General features: G+C 37.5%; 1 protein-coding gene across 1 annotated transcript in view; it reads right to left on the bottom strand.

Annotated features, from left to right (window-relative positions):
* LOC111049654 overlaps nucleotides 1-22,804 on the bottom strand; it is a 73,164-nt gene that overhangs the window by 28,016 nt on the left and 22,344 nt on the right. Inside the window, 8 exon segments of the mRNA XM_039439789.1 lie at nucleotides 2,674-5,097; nucleotides 5,100-5,680; nucleotides 8,402-9,190; nucleotides 11,523-11,733; nucleotides 12,216-12,437; nucleotides 15,973-16,089; nucleotides 19,122-19,369; nucleotides 21,083-21,353. Of these exon segments, the coding sequence (XP_039295723.1) occupies nucleotides 2,674-5,097; nucleotides 5,100-5,680; nucleotides 8,402-9,190; nucleotides 11,523-11,733; nucleotides 12,216-12,437; nucleotides 15,973-16,089; nucleotides 19,122-19,369; nucleotides 21,083-21,353 (4,863 nt within the window).

Here is a 22,804-nt window from a genome sequence, read left to right as displayed (position 1 = left end):
ATCGTGTTCACAGACATACACACACACACACACACCACACACACACACACACACCACACACACACAGACCAACACCCAAAAATCATGTTTTTGGACTCAGGGGACCTTGAAACGTATAGAAAACTTGAAATTGGGGTACCTTAATTTTTTTTGGAAAGCAATACTTTCCTTACCTATGGTAGTAGGGCAAGGAAAGTAACAACTAGCTTGAAACGATTCAACTTTTTGTTTCAGTTTCGAACAAGGTTCGCTTTGATCTTCGACTGACTTTGACAGTAAAGGTCTTCACACACTTATAGCATAGAGAAACAATAGCGTAAGTAGATATCCCATGATATAGGGAGTTTATGTCGCAACTTTTACTGTTATCTCAAGCCGATTACTGTTGATTATTGTCGAATTTTACTGTTTTGTTGGGGTGATAGTGTATGAACGGCACAATATGAGAGACTACCAGCGTCACACAGCTTCACAGGAAAGAATTACATGAACTATAGGCTTGAGATAACAGTAAAAGTTGCGACATGAACGCCCTATACCATGGGATATCTACTTACGCTAATGTTTCTCTATGCTTATAGTGAGGTCCACGTTATAATGGCAGTGGAGAAAGATAGGAGAACAACGTTGCCGATCCTCTTATCATGTCAATGCCTTCTATAGACGGTAGCTGATACAGATTTATTGATGTCATATTAACTGTTCATTTTCGTTTAAAATAATCAATTATATTTTATTAAGCAAAAAGCTATATTTTTCAATAATTTCATAATGAATTTACATAAATAAGATGAATTATTTTGTTAATTAATTATTAATTCTACATTGTTAAAAGACAATCTGGCAACAGAGCAAATCGAGAAAGAGATAGCGCTATCCGCTTTGTTGAATAATAGACAAGGATAGAAATACTATTGCTAATCAAATACTGTCATTATAACGTGGACCTCACTATACCTTGAAACGGTTCAACGTTATGGTATACTATATTTATTAATTATTTTACAAAGGCGACTTTCTAGAAGTATTTCAAGAAGTATACAATCTTGCATTCAAGTCACAATTTCCCCGTTTCGAGCTTTTGATTCCCCGCTTTGAGCTACGTCTGATTTTGTCAGTAAAGGTCTTCACACACTTAGCTATGCTACGCAAAAAATACGTCTGCGAAAGTTGTAGCCGTCCTATCTACCTTAGACCAGTTATAGAATAGACACGCTGGGAAGTCTAGCCTCTGAAGCCAACATCTACTGCCATATCTCCAAATCGTGACGTCATCATCGGATAGAAAACTTTCAGATTGTGTTTATTTCAGAAGGATGTAAATTATTATTCATTAAAATGGTGAGCTCCAGCTGCGCTCCCGCTGAAATAGACACAATCTGCTATGGAAAACAATGAAAACAAACTCTACAGAAGAGTTTTCTATCTGATGCTGACGTCACGATTTGGAGATATGGCAGTAGATGTTGGCTTCATCAACTTTCAGTATGAATATACAATAGGCAGTGTCTATTCTATAACTGGTCTAAGTTATCTACCAATATTAAGAGCTACGCTACGCTGGTTTGAATGGGACGGATTCGTAGCTTGGAATTAACATTGAGAGATAAGACGTATTTCAGCTGAGTGTGAAAATACCTTTTCACTGTAGTTTTGTAGTATTAGTAATAACAATGAATTTGAATATTTCGATAATTAAATACACGTGGAAACATAACCTATTTTTTGGACATTTTATTAATTTATCAAAATTTGGGAATGGAATAGATTTGGGCCTAGCCTGTTGTTCCTTCCTAATCATATTTATATGATTTGTGATTCTGTCCACGAATAAATGAAATGAAATGAATAATGTTATCAAGAAATGAAGAGAACTAAACTCAGTAATTTCTAAGTAAGCATGTAAACGTGTATTTAATTAGTGCTTCATAATATGTTTGATTAGCTTATGCTTGTACAGCTAGAAAGTCAACTTCTTCTTTTTTGGCCTATTGTTGTATTGACTCCGCCTCTAAACACGGACTTGTTTCATATTAGAGGAGTAATTTTCAGGAAATATATTGTAAAATGTACTTTCTGAAAATAAAATTAATTTGAATTGTTATATTGAATGTTATTCAACTCAAGCCGATTACTGTCGACAAGTCTATTACTACTAAAAAACAGTTCTACAATATTGACAATGACTCAGTCGAATTCTCTATTATTACTGTTTTGTTAGGGTGAGAGTGTAAGAACGGCACAGTGAGAGACTACTAGCGTCACATAGCTTCACCAAAAACAACAACTAGGACAATCGGCTTCAGTTAACAGTAAAATTTGGTACATAAACGCCCTATACCATGGGATATCTTCTTAATATGCTATCTCCTCATCATGCCTTTTCTCCATTGCATGACTAGTTTGCTTCGACGGTTCTTCGATTTGTTAACGATTAATGGCGAGTTTATTTCTTTGAATAAGGGAACGATTGACATGCTAGTAATGATACCTTGGAAATTTCTAACATGAGTAGAAAAAATAATATGGAACTCTATATTAGTTTTGTTATGTGAAAAACTGTTTCTGATCATTTTTGTGGAACATTTTCATAAACGTTGTAATCATACACTGTATGAAGCAATAAATAAATTCAATTCAATATTCAATAGTTGAAAAAGCAGAGCAACTCACCCAATCGTAGGGGATTCCAGGATCCTCTTTTCCACTCTTCACCAGCGGCGTGGGGGGGTTGGTAGCCCCCTCACCCTTGCCCTCCTGCTTGTCATCCTCACCAGTTGCCGCATCCTTAGTTCCCCCCACCTCCTTCATCTCCCCAAACGAAAACGAAGTGTCCTTCACCATGGTCGTCTCTGTCTTCCCCTCCCCCGCCTTCTCCTCGGTCTGATTTCCGCACGACTTCATCTCCTTCTCCTCATCGTCCTCTTCCTCCCCATCCACCACCTTCTCCGTCTTTGTCTCACACTTCTCCTCCTCCACCTCCTTCTTAGTAACACCATCCCCACTCCAGGTCTTCTTCTCGAAACCCTTCTTCTCATCTTTGTCACCATCTTCAAACCCTTTATCTTCCTTCACACTCGCACCAAACCCTTCATTCAAACCAGTCCCTGAATTCGCCGTCTCCCCACCAAACATACTCGACATATAGCTGGATTGCTGCCCGTAATTCCCGGCAGTATTCTGCAGGGAACCATCGTAACTCTGAGACTGAGCACCACCAAAGTTTGCTCCGCTTCCACTGTTGTCAAATTGTTGTGGAAGGTTCTGGTAGTTGTTCATCATTGATGGTTGTTGCTGGTCGTGGTAATGGTTTGCCCGTTCATTGTTTGTTCCACTCATAGGGTAGGTTTGTCCAGAACTTCCAGATGTAGAAGATTGGTAGCTTGAACCAGAACTTCCACCCACAGATGTGGAAGGAGATTGATAATTTTGTCCTGATCCTGCCGTAGAAGATTGATAACTTTGACCAGAACTTCCACCAACAGATGTAGAGGATTGATAATTTTGGCTAGAACTCCCTCCAACAGACGTAGAAGAAGATTGATAGCTTTGACCAGAGCTTCCTCCCACAGATGTAGATGATTGATAATTTGGTCCTGATCCTCCCGTAGAAGATTGATAACTTGAACCAGAACTCCCTGTAGAAGACTGATAGTTTTGTCCTGAACTTCCTCCCACAGACGTGGAAGATTGATAATTCTGTCCTGAACTTCCTCCCACAGCCGTGGAAGATTGATAATTCTGTCCTGAACTTCCACTGGAAGACGCATTCTGATAATTGCCCATCAAATCCGACTGATTGAACCCAGACGGATTCTGACTGGAGTCATACCCATGCTGCGGTGGGTCGTTGTAGGGTGGGTTGAACGGTTGATACTGTTGAGATTGGTTGACAGGTTTCGGTTGAATGTTGACCATCCCTCCAGACATGTTGTTCCCAGTGTTTTTGATGGGACTCATACCCAAAATACCTCCCCTGTCTTGGTTGGAGGTATCCTGACCTCCCGCACCCAAATCACTGGAAGGATTGTTGAACAGATCGTCAATCAGTTTGTCGTGTTGACTTTGTTGGTGAGTGCTTTGAGGTCTGTAACCGGACATTGGTCCCATCTGGTGGGGGTCAGGCTGGGAGGGTGGATGATAGGAAGACATGGGGTAGGGCGAGCGATACATCCCTCCCTCATCGTGAGGTTTGTGGAAGTTGGGATCCATTTGGTTTGATAGCCCTGGGTGATTTATACCGTGCATCATCATGCCTTGGTTACTGGACATTGAGGGGTTGCCCAAGGTACCAGGAATGCCTTGGTTTGGCATATGCATGTTGCCCATGTAGCTCTGGTTATCATAAGGGGGTGGTTGTTGTTGGTGTGACATGTTACCAGACTGGTTGATCGGTTGTGGAGGCGGTATCTTGTTCTGCCCACCCCCTGGTAGGCCACCCCCAGGACCCGGTCTCCCCGCCATCATTGGATGTTGTCGGTTATTCTGCTGCAAATTCGGGGGAGGAATCAAATCATTGTTACCACCTTCCAAAATATTCTGGTTGGGTTGGTTGTTCATCAGCCCTTGATTGTGTATACCTCCCATCATGTTTCCTTGAGGGTCATTCCCAGACATATGATGCAAACCACCCATTCCTCCACTTTGATCGTTACCCATCGACCCAAAACTGTTTCCACTCCCCAACGGCTGCAACATGTGGGTTGAGCTTCCATCAGACTGGCCACCACCCATCATACTGGACATATGATTCCCCAAACCATGCATTCCTGGCGGTGGATGACCTCCAGACATCATGGGGTTCCCCAACTGCATCAATGACTGATTAGTGGTGGTGTTCTGATGTTGAGATCCCTGCATGGGATGGTTTGATCCCGGTGGAGGCATCTGACTACCACCCATGAAGTTTGAGTTGGACTGTGCACCTTGTGGAGCATGACCTTGACCTCCATCATTCTGTACACTGCCATACAACCCCCCCTGCTGCATACTGTTGCCCTGCGTCCTCTGCTGACCCATCTGCTCCATCTTCTGCAAATCACTGTACGAGTTCGATGACTGATCTTGGCTCAGTGCACCACTTGTTGCCGTAGCATTCAGGCTCTGATTACTTCCTGTAAAACCTTGACCCCCGCTACTACTCCCAAACCCCTGATTATAACTACTGTTCGAGGACTGCTGATTGAAATTATCCTGATTCCACTGCTGTTGTCCACTTGTCCCAGTCTCATTAAACTGTCCACCCTCAAAGAAATTACTCGGGTTGTCACTGGGGTTGTTGTAGTACGAATTGTTCCCCCAATACCCAGAGTATTATAGTTAGAACTGTTCCCATCCTGTGGGTTCTGAGGGTAGTAGTTCCCATATCCCTGGTAGAAATTGTCAGAACTGTTGAAACTGTTGTTTTGGTTGGAGTAGTTTGGTTGGAACTGGTTCTGGAATTCGTTGGGAGGGGGCTGTGACCCATAGTTGCCCTGATTGTAGTTGTTGGGCTGGTCCCCGCCCATATTCGGGTAGGACGGCTGTGATTGGTTCTGGTACTGATTGAACTGATTGGGATTGTTGTAGGACTGATTGTAGGGCGGATTGGCACCGGAGACGTCTCCCGGTGGATGGTTCATTGGCCCACTGTTGCCTTGATTGTTCATTGGTAGGCCTTGGTTTTTGTTGTCAGGATTATCTGAAAATAGAAAAATACCAAGTTTTACACTATGTATAATGATTTGAAAAACTGAATATTATGCTACTAGAAGACTAGTCATACTGTAAGCTACCGTAAAGCTACTGTAACTGTACTGTATGATTTGAAAATTTATTTGTTATCTGGATTATCTGAAAATAGAAAAATACCAAGTTTTACACTATGTATAATGATTTAAAAAACTGTGTATTATGCTACTAGAAGACTAGTCATACTGTAAGCTACAGTAAAGCTACTGTAACTGTACTGTATGATTATTTATGAATTGTAAGAAATTTATTTCTTCTTCATTGATTCATACAATAAGTACATCATCAAAATGATAGGAAGAGAAAAAATAAGGTAACCTTGTGCTATTCCTCTCCCAAATTAAGATAAGGTTACAAATAGATTTGTTATCTGGATTATCTGAAAATAGAGAAATATATATTTTTAACCATGTATGCTACAGTAAGATAGAAGACTAAACATACTGTAGCTTACAGTAAAATTCTCTTTAAATTTGAACCCAATGAAAGGTCTAAGATAGAAGACTAAACATACTGTAGCTTACAGTAAAATTCTCTTTAAATTTGAACCCAATGAAAGGTCGAACAGATAGGTGCGTACAGATAAACGCGCCGCGAACATGAGCAATTCACTTTTAATCAGCTGACTATATCTGTATTTTTACAGAAACGGTTATAAAAAGCTTGGCATCAGCTGATTAAAAGTGTATTGCTCATGTTCGCGGCGCGTAAATCTGTACGCACCTTTAGAGAGAGCTTTGAACAAATTTTATCAATGATAATGTCTATCTATTTATAATGTGATCATAAAAATCTTTACAACACTGAACTCACAAGGAGGTTGAAGAGAATAAAGCCCTTCGAGTTGATATAGTGCTAGTGAAGCGAAAAAGTATATTAAATAGATGTGTAGTGGAAGAATTTAAAGTAGTGAAATTATGGATTAGAAATGTAGGCTTCAATGGAAGACTTTAGCAATTAAAATTAATATTTTAGGATAAGAAATAAGAGAACAAAATTAATGGTTAGTCCTATTATTTTCAATACTTCAAAATTTCAATAGGTCATGTTTCCAGTTTGTCAAGTTTTTATCAGACCCTTACGGAAAGCTATAGTGAGGTCCACGTTTTAATGGCAGTAAAGAAAGATAGGAGAAAAACGTTGATAAGTCTCTCCATTTTGCCACTGAGTGTACACAGCTGTTACTCAATTCATCCCATTAAATTTGATCTAATAATAATTATCATTTCCTTGATAAAATAACCAATTTAATGTCAAATTAATGAAGAATATATATTTTTTCATAATTTTATTCCATAACTGAGATCAGATTTTTATTTTTATACAAACCTGAAATGGCGGCTAATTTAAAAAGCTGTGATACACCAATCTGAATTTCAAAACAACAGAAATTGAGTTATTTGGTAGGTATTCTGTTCCAATTTCTTTTAAAAATAATAGAAAAATAGAAATCCTATTTAAAATAATTAATTTCAATAGAAATAATTCTGAAATAACCTATTAATATTATTTATTGGGTACGAATTTCTATAAGAATGGATCTTAATGTTTGCCGGGGAGACAATACTTCTACCTATAGTGAGGTCCACGTTATAATAACAGTATTTGTTCAACTTTGGTTTTGCTATCCTTGTCTATCATTAGACAAAGCCGGTGGTACTATCCTTTTCTAGGTCCACAACGATGCCAATTATGTTTTCGACAGTGTAGAAATATAATTAATTGATGCAGAGAATCGGCATCGTTATTCTCCTATCTTTATCTACTGTCATTATAACGTGGACCTTACTATAGCTAATAAATTAATCAACAAAATTCCAGATTACCTTATGGAGCATATTAATCTAAATTCTGTTTCATTGCTTAAAAAAGAACTATTGAATGGATAATTACCCGTAAAATCGAGGACATACTTTTTGAGTGACTCTTATCTTTTGTTTCAATAGTACCGTATATTTGCCATCTCTCTTTCTTTCTCTTTTCATTTTTTCTCTTCTCCTTCTTTCTGTCACCCTTATTCCACTTACTCATCATCTTCTTTTATTAAATATTATATTATATAAATTCTTATTTCATCTTTTGTGAGTTCTTAATGACTATTGAATTAGTATTAGCAACTCTCACCTGCGCACAGGATTTTCCTTGCAGGTGATTGGTTTCTTTTATTTTTGCTGAAAGTATTTTTTTGGATATTTATTGTTGTTGAAGAACCAATAAAGAATTTTTTGATTTGATTTCTTGTTTGAAAGGTCTAACCTCTACGTGTAGGCTATGAAGCATGGATGAAGTCTAGGATGGTTAGTTATCAACTTTTAAAATGTCATTTCAGGTATTTTAATTTGTGTTTCTCATACAGTAATGTCTAAAAATTATTTCATTGTTTCAAAAATACATTTTAAATCAATTATACGACTTGTGTACCAAAGTATTTTAGTAGAATGAAGAAAAAAAATGGCGGCTGAAAATAATTGTTTGTTTACTTTTGTACAGTCACTGTCAAAATTAAAAATAAAATATTCTGGCAAACAGACAACATTGCAAAGCTAGAGAGAGATAGCGCTATCTGTTTTGTTGTATGATAGAAAAGGACAGCAACAGTATTGTCAATCCTACACTACCATTATAACGTAGACCAATAATAAATAATTAACCAGATAAATGAATAGATTACCTGTACTGGCAACAGCTGCGTTAGGCATAACAGCGGCAACGGCGGGAGTCTTACTAGCCGGCTTCTTCCGCTCGCGCTTGGGCGCGTTGGGATTCTTCGGACTGCGACCGCGTCCCCGCTTGGCGGGCGCCGGCTTCAGGGCGGCACCAGGCGGCATGATAGGCTGGGCGCCTGGTAGCAGAATGCCCGAGCCTGGTAGGGGAGGTAGCATTCCACCAGGCATGCTAGGAGGTATCAACGGGGGCGCTGTCTCCTCCAGATCCAAATCAACCGCTTCCCCCGTGTTGGCACGTTTCTTCAGGAAATGATACAACACATCCGGATGGTTCCAGATCTTACAACACACTGCAAACGCTTTCAACGGATTCGGCACCGCTTTAGTACGTACAACTTCATTCATAAACGTATCGTACAACTTCCGCTGGAACGGGGTCATACGTATCAACAAAACGTACTCCTCCTTCTGTGGCAACGTATTCGTCAACACTGAATGACTACGTCTTTGTACAAACCCCTCCAATAGCGAGTGTAACACATGAGCCCTGTATCTCATCAGCCGTATATCTTGTGGTGTACTGTCGATACACTGTCCGTTCTGTATGGGACGTTCAAACATGTTACTGAACTCAGTCTTCGTTCCTAGATAGTTGGGTCGTACAAAGTCCACCATACACCAATACTCTAGCAAGTTGTTCTGTAGTGGATATCCAGTCAAAACCACCCTCCGTTTGCTTCGGATCTGTTTCAATGCCTGTGAGATTGATGCGTGGCTGTTTTTGATGCGGTGACCTGAAATTAAATAAAACAATAATTTATTCCCTGTAATAAATAGTCCTGTATAAGACTATTACTAACTATTGAGAAAACACAGTTTTATTTTGTCACATCCACATTTATTAGGCACTAGCCGTCAGGCTCGCTTCGCTCGCCATATCCGTCTAGCCAGGGGGCTCCGCCCCCTGGACCCCCCACTGGATCGTCCAAGATTGAGATCAGCAGGCTCGCTTCGCTCGCCTGCATTTTTCATTTGAGCATTTTTATCATATGGTAGGACAATTCAGTCGGGGGTCCAGACTAAACGGATATGGCGAGCGAAGCGAGCCTGACGGCTAGTAATATAATATTCCCAGGATTGAATTAGCAGTGCCCAATCAATTTTTCCGCGATAAATGCATTTAAATCTTCAACTTGGTGCCAACCTAACAAAGTCAACTCAACTTAATGCCAACCTGACAAAATTATTAATTTAGTTGCAAGTTAACAACTGTTTCGAAGAGGTACTCTATCTAGATTATAGTTCTATAGTAACATATGATATGGAAATTTCAATTATAATTTTAAGAGATTGGGAGAAGAAGAATATACATGCTAAAAGACGAACTTTAAACCCTTAAAAACCACCCTTAGAGTTAAAATATCGCCAAAAAATTTCTTAGTGCGCCTCTAAAGGGCCAACTGAACATACCTACCAAATTTGATCGTTTTTGGTCCCGTAGATTTTTAGTTCTGCGAGTGAGTGAGTGAGTGAGTGAGTGAGTGAGTGAGTGAGTGAGTGAGTGAGTGAGTGAGTCAGTCAGTCAGTCAGTCAGTCAGTCAGTCAGTCAGTCAGTCAGTCAGTCAGTCAGTCAGTCAGTCAGTGCCATTTCGCTTTTATATGTATAAATTAATAAGGGCTGTAGATGTGTTGATTTCAACACGAAACTACAGTCCTGTATTAGGCCCGCCGCAAAGTAGACCCACGCTAATCCACGAAAAGCAACCCACGCCGTGGGATGTTTTGTAAACCATTGCTATAGAATTATTCATAATCAATCAGCTGACAAGTGGATTATTCATAGCATGCATTACACAGATGTCTGGAGAAGCCTAGCAATGGTTTACAAAACATCCCACGGCGTGGGTTGCTTTTCGTGGGTCTACTTTGCGGCGGGCCTAATACAGGACTGTAGTTTCGTGTTGAAACCAACACATCTACAGCCCTGTATTAATGCCTAATAAATGTGGATGTGACAAAATAAAACTGTGTTTTTTCTATTAAGGAAAAATTCCAAAATATGAATTCTCATTCAACAAAATGTTATTACTAACTACATTTTTGAATTTTTTGTTCATGTTTTAGAAAAGAATATTACGATCACCCCGACACATATTATTATCATAGGAGGGTATCATAATTAGGACTAAGTATATTATTGGCAACTTCTTTTGTATGTGTATTGTTATTCATCTAGAAATATTCTAAAATTAACATTGAACTGAATTAACAACCTTCTCTACACTACAGCTAGAAAAACCACTGTTAATTCATCAATTCCACGTTTATTTAAACAAAATATCATCGATTCCACGTTTATTTAAACAAAATAACAAATAGAACAGCGTTCCTTTTTTCAATTAAGGACAAGTTCCACAACACCAATAAATCTTCAACACTATAGTGAGGTCCACGTTATGATGGCAGTGTTTGATTAGCAATGGTATTGCTATCTTTGTCTATCATTCAACAAAGGGGATAGCGCCATTTCTTTCTTGCTTTGCTCTGTTTCCAAATCCTCTTTGAACATTGTAGAATTAATAATTACAAAATATTTCATCATAATTATGAAAATGCATTATGAAATTATTGAAAAATACAACTTCTTGCTTAAGAAAATATAATTGATTATTTTAGGCTAGAGTGAACCGTTAATATTACATCAATAAACCTGTATCAGCTACCGTCTATAGAAGGCATTGACAAGACAGAGGATCGGCAACGTTGTTCTCCTATCTTTCTCCACTGCCATTTTAACGTGAACCTCACCATACGGATCAACATACATCAGACTGCATCTGTCTGTATATGCAGGAAGTCCTTTATACTACCGGACAAGAACCTAAAAAAAAAATGGCCGCCGTATGTGGTGTTCTTATAGAGATTCCTACTGAGAAAAAAATCACTAATCAGCTGTTAGAGAACGTCTCAGTTTGTCTAGTTTCCGTTTAAAATATCAATGCCGGCCACCACATACGGCGGCCATTTTTTGTAGGCGCAGGTACGGTATTATAGGAAGTCCTGGTATAAGAAAGGGACCATATCCATCTGTATCACATACAAGGGACCACATGTGTCAGCACCTACCTTCGTCACAGATGATGAGATCAGGTCCCGGCTTGACGAGTGCGGTGTGCATCTCCTCTAGCAGTGGCTTGTTCTTGTCGTCCAGTTCCTCATCCGGGTCGACCTTCTTCCTGCCGCGACGCACCTTGCGTGGTCGCTTCAAGCTCAGCTGCCGGTACAGCTCGTAGCCAATCAGCAGCACGCCACCCTCCTTGCTCCATTCCGCCACAACCTGCCACAAAAACGTTCCAACAACATTTAGGGCCGGTTTCCGAGCTCGGGATTCAGCTAAGTTCTAGACTTTAAACAGCTGGAGTCGGAAAATTGGCTTCCCAAAACGTAGTCATATTCACTTGCATTTTACATTTATCTTGCCTTCTATCCTATCTTTTGGTAGAGAGTTAATGGGGAGGATATTTTTAATATTCTTTCCGAAGAATGGACATTGATATGTCCAAAGCTCCGCCAATTTATGTAGATGCATAACAATATAATTATTATCTATAGTTATTATATTACAAATTGCTTTTTCATATCATATACAGTTCAATAATTATTTTCTCAGTCTATATTATGTAAATTCATCTATAATTTTGCTGTATTGTAAGCTATTGTATATAAGTGTATAAGCCAGTATATATTGTAATCTACATAAATAAAGTACTCAATCAATCAATCAATCAATCAATCCATTAGCATAGATTAATGACCCACCTTGGCACGCGCAGTGATAGTCTTCTGCAGGTCATTGAGGACATAGATGGGGAAGTTTCGGGGCCGCACCTCGCCGTGAGCCGAGAGGGGCGAATTGGATGGATCGGTGGGCAGCCACATGTTGAACTCTGCCAGCCAGTTTTGCAGTGTGTTGATGGGCATAATGCACAACACAGTCCTGGCCTCCGTGTGTCGCAGAAATACGTCACAGAACGACACCACCTGAAAAACGAATTCATTCATTAAAATCGACTTCATTACCATTAAAATTTGAAACAGGAATAGTAAACAAGCTAAGTTTTAGTTTCCTCTTTCAGATTAGGTAGATCATTCAATTATTGTATTTATAAATAAAAATAATGATTGATTCATTCATAATTTATTCTTCCTCCATCTACAATAATATTATTCAATTCAATTTATTTCACCAAAACACAAAAACAGTACAAAGATGTGACAATCAGAAAAAAAATATTAGATGTGACAATCAGAAACAATAATTATTATTCTAAATATCTATATCATCTATCTGTGAAATACGGCTGGAGGTGAAGATCTACTGGCATAAGTGAAACACTTTTTCGCCAGTAGGAGTAAAGACTCAACTGTTTCTAAATCTTAAGCTAATAATTTAAAATGGAATCTTTTTATTCAAACAATGGTAAGTATATTTAAAATGAATGCTATTAATTGTGAATTAATCCCGACAATAATGAATAGTTTTAAAAGCTGAAAAAATTGTTGAACTCATAAAATATTAAGATGGAAATAATAGTTGTGAAGTATCCAGTTTTTAATATTTATTGGTACAAACTTAATAGGTACACCGATGAGCTCGTTCGGGATGCAGTTTACAATCTTTGGAGCGATGTATACCAGCTGCTTACGAATAACCGTTAAATTCGAATCATAAGTAACAAATATCTATGTAGATTGTATCTTGTTCTATGAGTTACATTGATTCTTGAAAATGAGCTTCTATGTTTATTGAAATATTCAAATATGCTAAGCACATAGAGTTGACGGATTGACATGACTCTCAATTCACTGAATGCAATTTTTGAAGGGAACAATATGGGTTTATTTAATATGGTTTTTATGATCATTTTCTGTATAATGAATAGTGGTAACAAAAGAGTGTCATAAGTATAATTATATATTATTTAAAGTCTCTACTCTTTAAGGCTGTGCAAAGGCTAAAAATAAACTTTCTACTCGTGATATTTTTATTTTTTTATTGCGTCCCAAACATCCGAATAATCGGACTGAGGATAAGTCAAAAAGAGCAACCTAAAGGAGGTCATCAACACATATCATAATACATTGATAAAATACTGTAATTATAAAATAGTCACATGAAATATATTAATATATATAAAAACACAGTTAGTCAAGAGTACCTATGTACAAGGACCTGGGAAGAATCAAAGACAAGACAAGGAACAGTAATATATCACTCCAGCAGAAACTCATCCACAGAATAGTATGGCCTTTCAAGCAACAGCCTCTTTAAACCTAGCTCCGCAGTGCAGGCTGGATGCTTGGCTGAATCGGACTAGGCGCTGAGACAGCAAATAATAGCAGCGTTGGTGGGAATGCGAGCGGTAATATCTTCCACCCAGCAATGGTCGGCGTAGTTCCGCCAGGTGGACAGACGAAAGATCAATCCAGTCGGTTATTTGATCCCTCCAGCCAGGCTCAGCCAAGCAGCCGAGACAATAGAACAATGGAGTGACTGTCTTATTTGCGTTCATCAGCAGTTTTCTTTCTCACGGCTATTTTGATTTTTGTTCTACCTATAATCAATAATAGCTCCAGTCACCAGTAAAAAGTTTCCAGAAACGTGGTGTACTACCATACTTTTCATGATGATGGTGACTTTTCATGATGATTTTTAATTATTTAAAAACATTGTTGACATTCTGAGCCTTCAGGCTAAACTTGGGGTCGCTGAGAACGAATCTGCAATCAGAATTTCTCTATCACGAAAAATAACGATAAAACCCAGCTGTTGAACTTCCTGCAACCGTTAATAGTCATCCTGCAATGCGGTCGAAACACTTCCAAGCCAGACACCCATCTCAAATGACAACAACGCCAAGCTGTGAGAAACCATCCTTCACTGCGGAGCTAGGTTAACAGTCCTCTGAATCTTCGTAAGTCCGCCATGTCTCTAATATCCTGAGGTAATCTATTATATATCATTTCTTATTATACATTATTAGTTTTTCGATTTGTATGCCATCAAGCTATCAAAATGAAAGTTTTCTCAGGAAAAAAATTTTTTTCGATCATTACTTTTTGAGATATGAGCGCCTCAAGTTTGAATTTTTGGGACAGAACATTTCAAATTCGGTTAGATATAAATCCATGAGATTTAGAGGATGGATTCTTCATGGTATTGTTGATCTAGTAAAACAAAAATTTTCTGAAAATATCAATCTTCAAGATAGTTATTCAATTTAGTAAAAATAACTCATTTATTTTTGGTAAATTGAATAACTTTTTCAATAATTTATATTTTCAGAAAATTTTCGTTTTACTAGATCAACAATACCATGAAGAATCCATCCTCTAAATCTCATGGATTTATATCTAACCGATTTGAAATGTTCTGTCCCAAAAATTCAAACTTCAGGCGCTCATATCTCAAAAAGTAATGATCGGAAAAAAATGTTTTCCTGAGAAAACTTTTTCATTTTGATAGCTTGATGATATATAAATCGAAAAACTTTGAAAAATTTCACCAGTAGATAGTTTATTTTTAGCCTTTGCACAGCCTTGAATGATAGACAAGGATAACAATACCATTGCTAATCAAACACTGCCATTATAACGTGCACGTTATTATAGTTGACCATATTATAGAATTTTTCACGAGTAAAAAGTTTATATTATGAAAAATATCACGAGTAGAAAGTTCATTTTTAGCCTTTGCACAGCCTTAAGCCTGGTCCACATGCAACGATATGATCGCAGCAATAATCGTTGCAATAAATTGGACATCGACGTTCCGTCCACATGCCCCAATTTTTCGCCCCACCTTCGTCATTGATCCAATTGCACTAATAATCGTTGCAATAAATTGGACATCAACAATCCGTCCACATGCAACGATTTTTTAGGTTACTGGATTGAACAGATGATCGGAGCAATTGAGTTTGATCACTACCACCGAAAACAAAGCCGTAGTGCATTCTTGTGACGTCAGCACAAGTAGGGCTCCTACACCAATAAAAATTCGTTGATTTCAGCTGATCTATATCAGCGAGTGTTTTTATTGGTGTTGGAGCCCTACCTGTGCTGACGTCACACGGATGCACTATGGCTTTGTTTACGGAGGTAGTGGTTTGATCAATAAGTTGATCGAAGCACTGGTCTACACGCTACAACCTGTCGCTCCAATCTTGCCAGATTGGTGCAATCGTTGCCAGGTTGATCAAATTTTCAATCAACCGTTCAACCCCGATCAATCTTGCTCAATCGCATCAATCTTCCGTCCATACGCACCAATTATTGTAACAATATGGTCGGTACAGATCAGATTGGTGCAATATATCGTTGCGTGTGGACCAGGCTTTATAACAGAATACTAAAGAACTAATTTTTGTAGCTAAGGCGTGTGACCACCTAACTCCCTAGGGACTGAAAGTAACAACTATAAATATTCACAATAGTCTATATACAATAGTAGGCCTATTAATAGTAACAAAAATTATGAGTAAAATATTAATAATATTTATTATTTGAAACTCGCCTGTAGTGTTTTTCCCAATCCCATGGAATGAGCCAGTATACAACCGAATCCACTCGAAGTCTTGAATCTCTCCAGCGATTCGACCAAATTGTCAAACAGGAACCTCACACCTCCAATCTGTAACACAAATAAACATTTTCATAATCTATACTAATTCATCTTATGATGAATGGATGTTGAGAGATGTGAATGAGGCTTGTGAGAGGTATGGAATGAGGATAAACGTCAGGAAGACAAAGTGCATGAGAATTGGTGCAGGGAGAGCAAGAATGGGGAATGCTGTACTGGACGGTGAACAGTTGGAGCAGGTATCATCTATCAAGTATTTAGGAAGCATAATGGAAGAGGATATGAAATGCAACAAAGAAATCAAAGTAAGAATTGCTATGGCAAAAACAGCATTCAATAAGAAAAAGAGAATTCTTTGTAGCCAACTGGACAAGACACTAAGGAAAAGGCTAATAAAGTGCTATGTTTGGAGTGTGGCACTGTATGGTGCAGAAACTTGGACGCTGAGAAAGGATAATAAGAGGAGGCTTGAGGCATTGGAAATGTGGATATGGAGAAGGATGGAGGGGATCAGTTGGAGGGATAAAGTTACAAACGAGGAGGTGTTGAGGAGGGTTGGGGGAAGAAGGAGTCTGCTGGATGTGATAAAGGGAAGAAAGAGGAGATGGCTGGGACATTGGATGAGACGGCAATGCTTGTTGGTGGATGCCATGGAGGGGACCATTCAGGGAAGAAGAGGAAGAGGGAGAAGAAGATATACAAAATGTTGGACGACATGAAGGAGGGGATGAGCTACTATGCAACGAAGCGACTGGCAGAGAATAGAAGAGAGTGGAGGGCTGCTGCCATATAGAAGGACCTGCTTACGAGCAGAAAACTACAGACAGTTCCAATGATTAAAAATATAATTATTAAAAGTAAGAACAATCATCAACATTACTAAATTCATTATAATATCCTAACATTGCTTTCATTTACACACATTATCACATTATTATAATGAATATCAAAGTTTTAAATTGTTATACTGTGAAGATATTATAGCTTAGTTGTCTTAGATCTAAAAATCTTTTATATTTACTATTAATTTATAAAAAATTTCAACACTCGGTCTCTGCGCTCAGGTTTTTTTTAACCTTGCAGAGACCCTCCTTATATATTATATAATTACTTATTATACTACCTACTGTATATCTAACTATTATGTTATGTATTTTATACCTTAAGTTTCAAACTTTGTAGCTATCATTAAGGATAAATAAATTTGAATTTGATTTGATTTCATCTGAAAATAAATAAATGAATGAAAATATGCTCCCCTCACCATTATCTATTTAAAGCTATTTTATGTTATGTATTTTATACATTAAGTTTCAAACTTTGTAGCTATCATTAAGGATAAATAAATTTGAATTTGATTTGATTTCATCTGCAAATAAATTAATGAAAATATGCTTCCTCACCATTATCTATTCAAAGCTACCATCCATATCCTTTATAGAACGAATCAATTTTTGGAAATAAGAAATGCATTGAAAACCATCCAACTACTATTAATTTCAGATACTGTAGCTAGTGAAATGTTGTGATATTCATCCATAATGAAAACACTGAGTTGTTGTAAAAAATATCACTTATTTATTGTAAAAATGTTTCAACACCAATGGTGTCATCTTCACTGAAGATGAATTCACTGAATTACAAAACATGTTTGTAATTTCTACAATAAATAAGTTATATTTTTGACAACAACCCAGTGTTTTCATTACTATTAATTATTGAATTGAATTGATTTATTGTTTCACAAAAAAAAGACTTATAAAACATAAGTAAATGTACTAAATTTAAAGAAAATTATATCTATGTTTAAACTATTTCACAAAATAATTGAAACTGTACTCACATGGACCTGTCGGTCTGTTCGTGAGTAAGAGTTCGCATAAGTATATTGAAATTCAATTTACACAGATAACTTATCTATGATACAGAGAAGTAATATTACTATTATAGATAGCTACCAATATTTAATAGTATTAATAATACAATATCAAAACTATTTTAATAAAAGATAAAAATACTTATTTAATTTTAATATTCAAGCTCAACTATCAACATTCGCACGGGAAGGGAAACACACACACACACACACACACACACACCACACACACACACACACACACACACACACACACACACACACACACACACACACTACGCACACACACACACACACACACACACAAGAGTGAATAAATTCCAAGGCGTTACACATACATTGATTTGATCAATCTACCACACTGATAGTCATTTAAACATGCCAACCCTTCATGTAGCACTTTCTTGTATTTTAGTACAGTACAAGAACCAGGATGACTTATATGGGGGGGGGGAGCATTCCGCAGAATCATATTAATTACATAAGAGACATTTCTGTCAAACAGCAAACAGCTCGCGAATTTCTCTCTAAATTGGGATGCAGAAGAAGTCCGCTTCTAATCCTATGTTCTTGTTGTGCTGGAATATTTAAGTTCATTTTATTCTTGAACGCATACATTAACACAAATTTAACATAAAGCTTCTTAATAGTTAGAACATTAAAATAAACAAATAAACGTTCGGAGGAATATGTTCTTTCCAGGCCCAGTCCGGCTTTAATAATAGATTTCTGAGTCACTGAAAGTTCTGCAATCTTAGTATCACACGCACCTCCCCAGACAATAATTCCATAGGTAAGGATTGACTGCACAAGTGCGTGATACACTGTCCTCAATTCCTTCGTGTTAAGAATGCCCTTCAGTTTTGGAAAAACAAAAATCAATTTCCGTAATTTTTTTTCAAGTAGAAAATGTGTGGATTGTATTGAAAATGAGTATTGTATTTTTAAACTGGGAACTCAACAACAGCTATTTGGATTTTTGGATTTTTAATGAAAATGTTCTACTTATAATGCAAAGGTCAATTATTATTATTTTGTAAAATACAAAACAGTATAATTGATCATTTTAAACATCAGATATGAGAGTATCAGTTGTTATCCTCTATAGAAAGCAGAGAACAGAGAATCAGCATCGTTGTTCTCCTACAGTCTTTCTCCACTGTGACAAATAATAGAATGAATTGAATTGAAAACGCCCACCCACCTGATGTGGTTTGATGATACGCGCAATCTGCGGCGCAAGGAACACGTCGGGTTCGTCGTCCGGATGTCCGACGTTGATGAGCACCCTTCCCTGGTCGTCGGGCACGTTGTAGGTGTCGTTAGTGTGCATGCCCGAGTTGGTCGGATCCTCCTCCTCCTCAGGGCCCTCCTCATCACCGTCCTCCTCCTCCGAGATCAGGATGCAGTCGTCCTCGTCGCTCGACGATGACGAGGAGATTGTTACCACGTCTGCACCAAACAAAAACAAGTTACAATTCAAATTCATGTTACAAGTTTTTAGGTTAGAAGTTGTTGGGTCAATTGTTTATTGAATGAAGAAGGTCAAAATACGAGATGAATAATATGAGGGCTTTCAACGTCTAATCTTATATCGTAAGACACAGCCAAGCGGTAGGGGGGCGACTTTCACAGAGCTGAATAGCTTATCATCTCCACCAAACGCCCTGTGATCGGCGCGGCCAGATCGTTAATTGTTGTCGAGTTATAGACCCATAAACATAGCCGCCTTACTTGAGTCTAACGCCAAATGCTACTTACGTAGCGTTATTAGTTTTTGCAAGCAAAGTGCAATAGTTCAACATAAGAAGTTGTTGGGTCAATTGTTTATTGAATGAAAAAGGACAAAATACGAGATGAATGAAGTGATCCGTGGTCTAGTGGATAAGAGTGCCTGCGTAGCAGCATAGAGATCCCGATTTCAAACCCTCTCAATACCAAAAGTTTTTTAACCAGATCACTCCCGTATTATCGGATGTGCACGTTAAACTGTCGGTCCCGGCTGAAGTATGACAGTCGTAAGGCCCATTGATGGCTTAAATTATATATTCAGGCGGTGGGACCTTCCCGCAAGGGACTCCCCACCAACAAAAGCCACACGAATTTACTTTTTTACGAGATGAATAATACCATATACGACGGCTTTCAATTAAAACTATACTCCGCAAACCCAGAGACTATCCTACACAGCAGGTATTCAGAGACTTTGATGTCATGACTCTGAGGCAATTATATATAAAAATGCTGATAAAATACATTAATAACTATAGACAGCACTTTGAGGAATCTGACAGGCCATCTTATTCATTCAGGCCTAACATAGTGAGAAAATACAAAGTATATCACAGCAACCTGAGTATAGTTCGAAGACAGCTTATTTATGTTAGCTCCAAGTTAATCAACATGGTACCTGAAGAATTTCTAGCTCATTGTCAAAATAGTAAAATATTGAATAAATGGATATGTGATCATTTTTTCCAAGAATTAGGGTTCCGGTCAATACCTTAAGTGAACAGGATTACAATATTCTGGTATTTCTATTGTTTTTTATTATGTCGCAATTTAACATATATGATATTATATTATGTATGAATATTGTTTTACTCTAGTCAAAGATATTTAGTAGCAACTGTTGTTTTTTGTTTTTTTTTCTTTTCTAATGAGTATTCTCTTTTCTTTCTGTATTGAATATGGTATTTCTAGGTTTTCCTGAACTTATGTTCTTTTTCCTTTTCCTTTTTATTTTTCCTAGTACTCAATAATTATTAATTTTAGTTTTAGGATGGACTCCTACCAGCGAGCAAGTTTTACTTTTGCTGGTGGAAATTTTCATTTTCATTAAATGGTTCATGCTGTGTATTATAATCGTTAATTTTTATTATACTGTATTGTGCATGTTGTATGAAGATGGAAATAAATAAATTTAAATTTGAATTTTTGAATCATTTCAAAGAATTGTGTTCGGTTTATCAGAGGTCAATAAATAAATAACGAGCGAAGCTCGGTGCCCCGATATTTGAATAATAATATTTAATCAAGTGTAAATAATTGTTAGCCAAGCATAGCTCAATTTCAACTATTAAAATAAATAAGGTTAGTAAGGCTTCAAGGACACATCATGATCCCCAATCTACTAGCTAGTGTTAGTAAGAGTACACAATTGACCTTTGCCTTTTGCTTTGCCGGTGACTTTGCGGATGGCGGCCATATCGTTGCCACCCCCGGGGGCAGCAACCTTAGCAGCCCCCCCAGCGGCGGTCGGAGGAGAGTCGGGGGTGGCGGAGGCCGGTGGCTTCACAGGTGCAATGGAAACAGACGGCGTCATCATGTGAGGCTTGTTGAGCAGTGAACGAGTCAGCTGACTGGTGACCTTGGAAGAGGTCGCCGCTGTTTTCGAGGCCGGCTCTGGTTTCTGACTGCGCAGCATTTCTAGCACCTGTCGACCGAAAACCACGACAAATTCATTTTAAACAAGCTCACGTTACAATAATAATTGAAGAATTCAAGAGTTCAAAGAATTTCCGTCTTTCGGAGGAGACGATAATCCATCGGTCCCGATTACCTAAAAAGTATTCGTCATCTCTCAGTCATCCCTCTCACTCATCACCCACAGACAAGCTTGAGAGCCTATGTTGGTATCACCCTCAGTATTAATAATATAACTAGACATTAACTCATATGAAAAATGACATTAACAAAAAATACATTAACTCGGTGTAGACAGAAAAAGACACAAGACCACTGGCTTGTGGGTGGTATAAAATTATATAATAGTTTACCTCTCCATGTAAGAATAGCTCCTTTCAATGAATATAAGTGTAGACTTCAAAGGTGGTTTGAGAAGACACCTTTCTACTCTATTGCTGAGTTCTTGAATGAAACTGAGTTTGACACGTAGGCTGTGATTCTTGATTTGAACTGTGATATGAATGTTTCTGAATGTATGTTTCTTGTTTGCTGTATTTTCTTTTCTGTCTGTATTGTTGGTTTACAATATTATTTTAGCTGTTGACTTTGTTTTGTAGCACCCAACTGTTGATCTCGACTAGAGATTTAATTGAAATGTGATGTTTCTAAAACTGTAAGACTGAACTGAAATTAAGTAAACGTTAACTTAGAACTGTAACTGAAAATAATTAATGGAATGATATTGTTCTATGCCTAACTATGTGTAATTATTATTTCTTTTTATTGACAATACTCTATGTTTGAACCAAATTTTTGAGTTAATAAATTTATTTATTTATTATTATTATTATTATTAATTCAAGTATTCCATGAAGAATATTGCATTCAGGGAAGTGAGACATGTCAATCCGTCAACTCTATGTGCTTACCATATTTAAATATTTCAATAAACATAGAAGCTCATCCTCAAGAATTAATGTAACTCGTAGAACAAGATACAATTCTCATATATATCTTACTTATGACTCTAATTTAAGGGTCATTTGTAAACAGCTGGTAAACATTGTTCCAAAGATCGTAGATTTCATCGGTGAACCTAGGTACTGAATTTGTTCCAATAAATATTAAAAACTGGATACTACAAAATTACTACTTTCATCTTAATACATAAGTTACTTGAACAAGTGAATAAATTGAACATAAGAACAAAGTGGATAAATTTGTTCTAGTTATCGAAATTATAGTCACAAGTAGTGCCTTATGCCATATAATAGTAATAGAGAAAACCCAATTATTCTCTGTGCATATTCAAAGAACTTTGGACAATGTAAAATTACAATTGAATACAGAGGGGTGCTGCTGAATTACATACAACAGTAATGGAATATCGTATCCTACGGAAATTCTTTACTAGAGCTTGCGTCAGCTAAGCTCGCGGAAGTATTTTACTTTCAACTTTTAAACTACTGTATATATTAA

This window comes from Nilaparvata lugens, chromosome 13 (assembly GCF_014356525.2).
Source record: "Nilaparvata lugens isolate BPH chromosome 13, ASM1435652v1, whole genome shotgun sequence".
NCBI classification, from domain to species: domain Eukaryota; kingdom Metazoa; phylum Arthropoda; class Insecta; order Hemiptera; family Delphacidae; genus Nilaparvata; species Nilaparvata lugens.
Note: the sequence above shows the minus strand (reverse complement) of the source record. Positions and strands in the feature narration are given on the sequence as shown.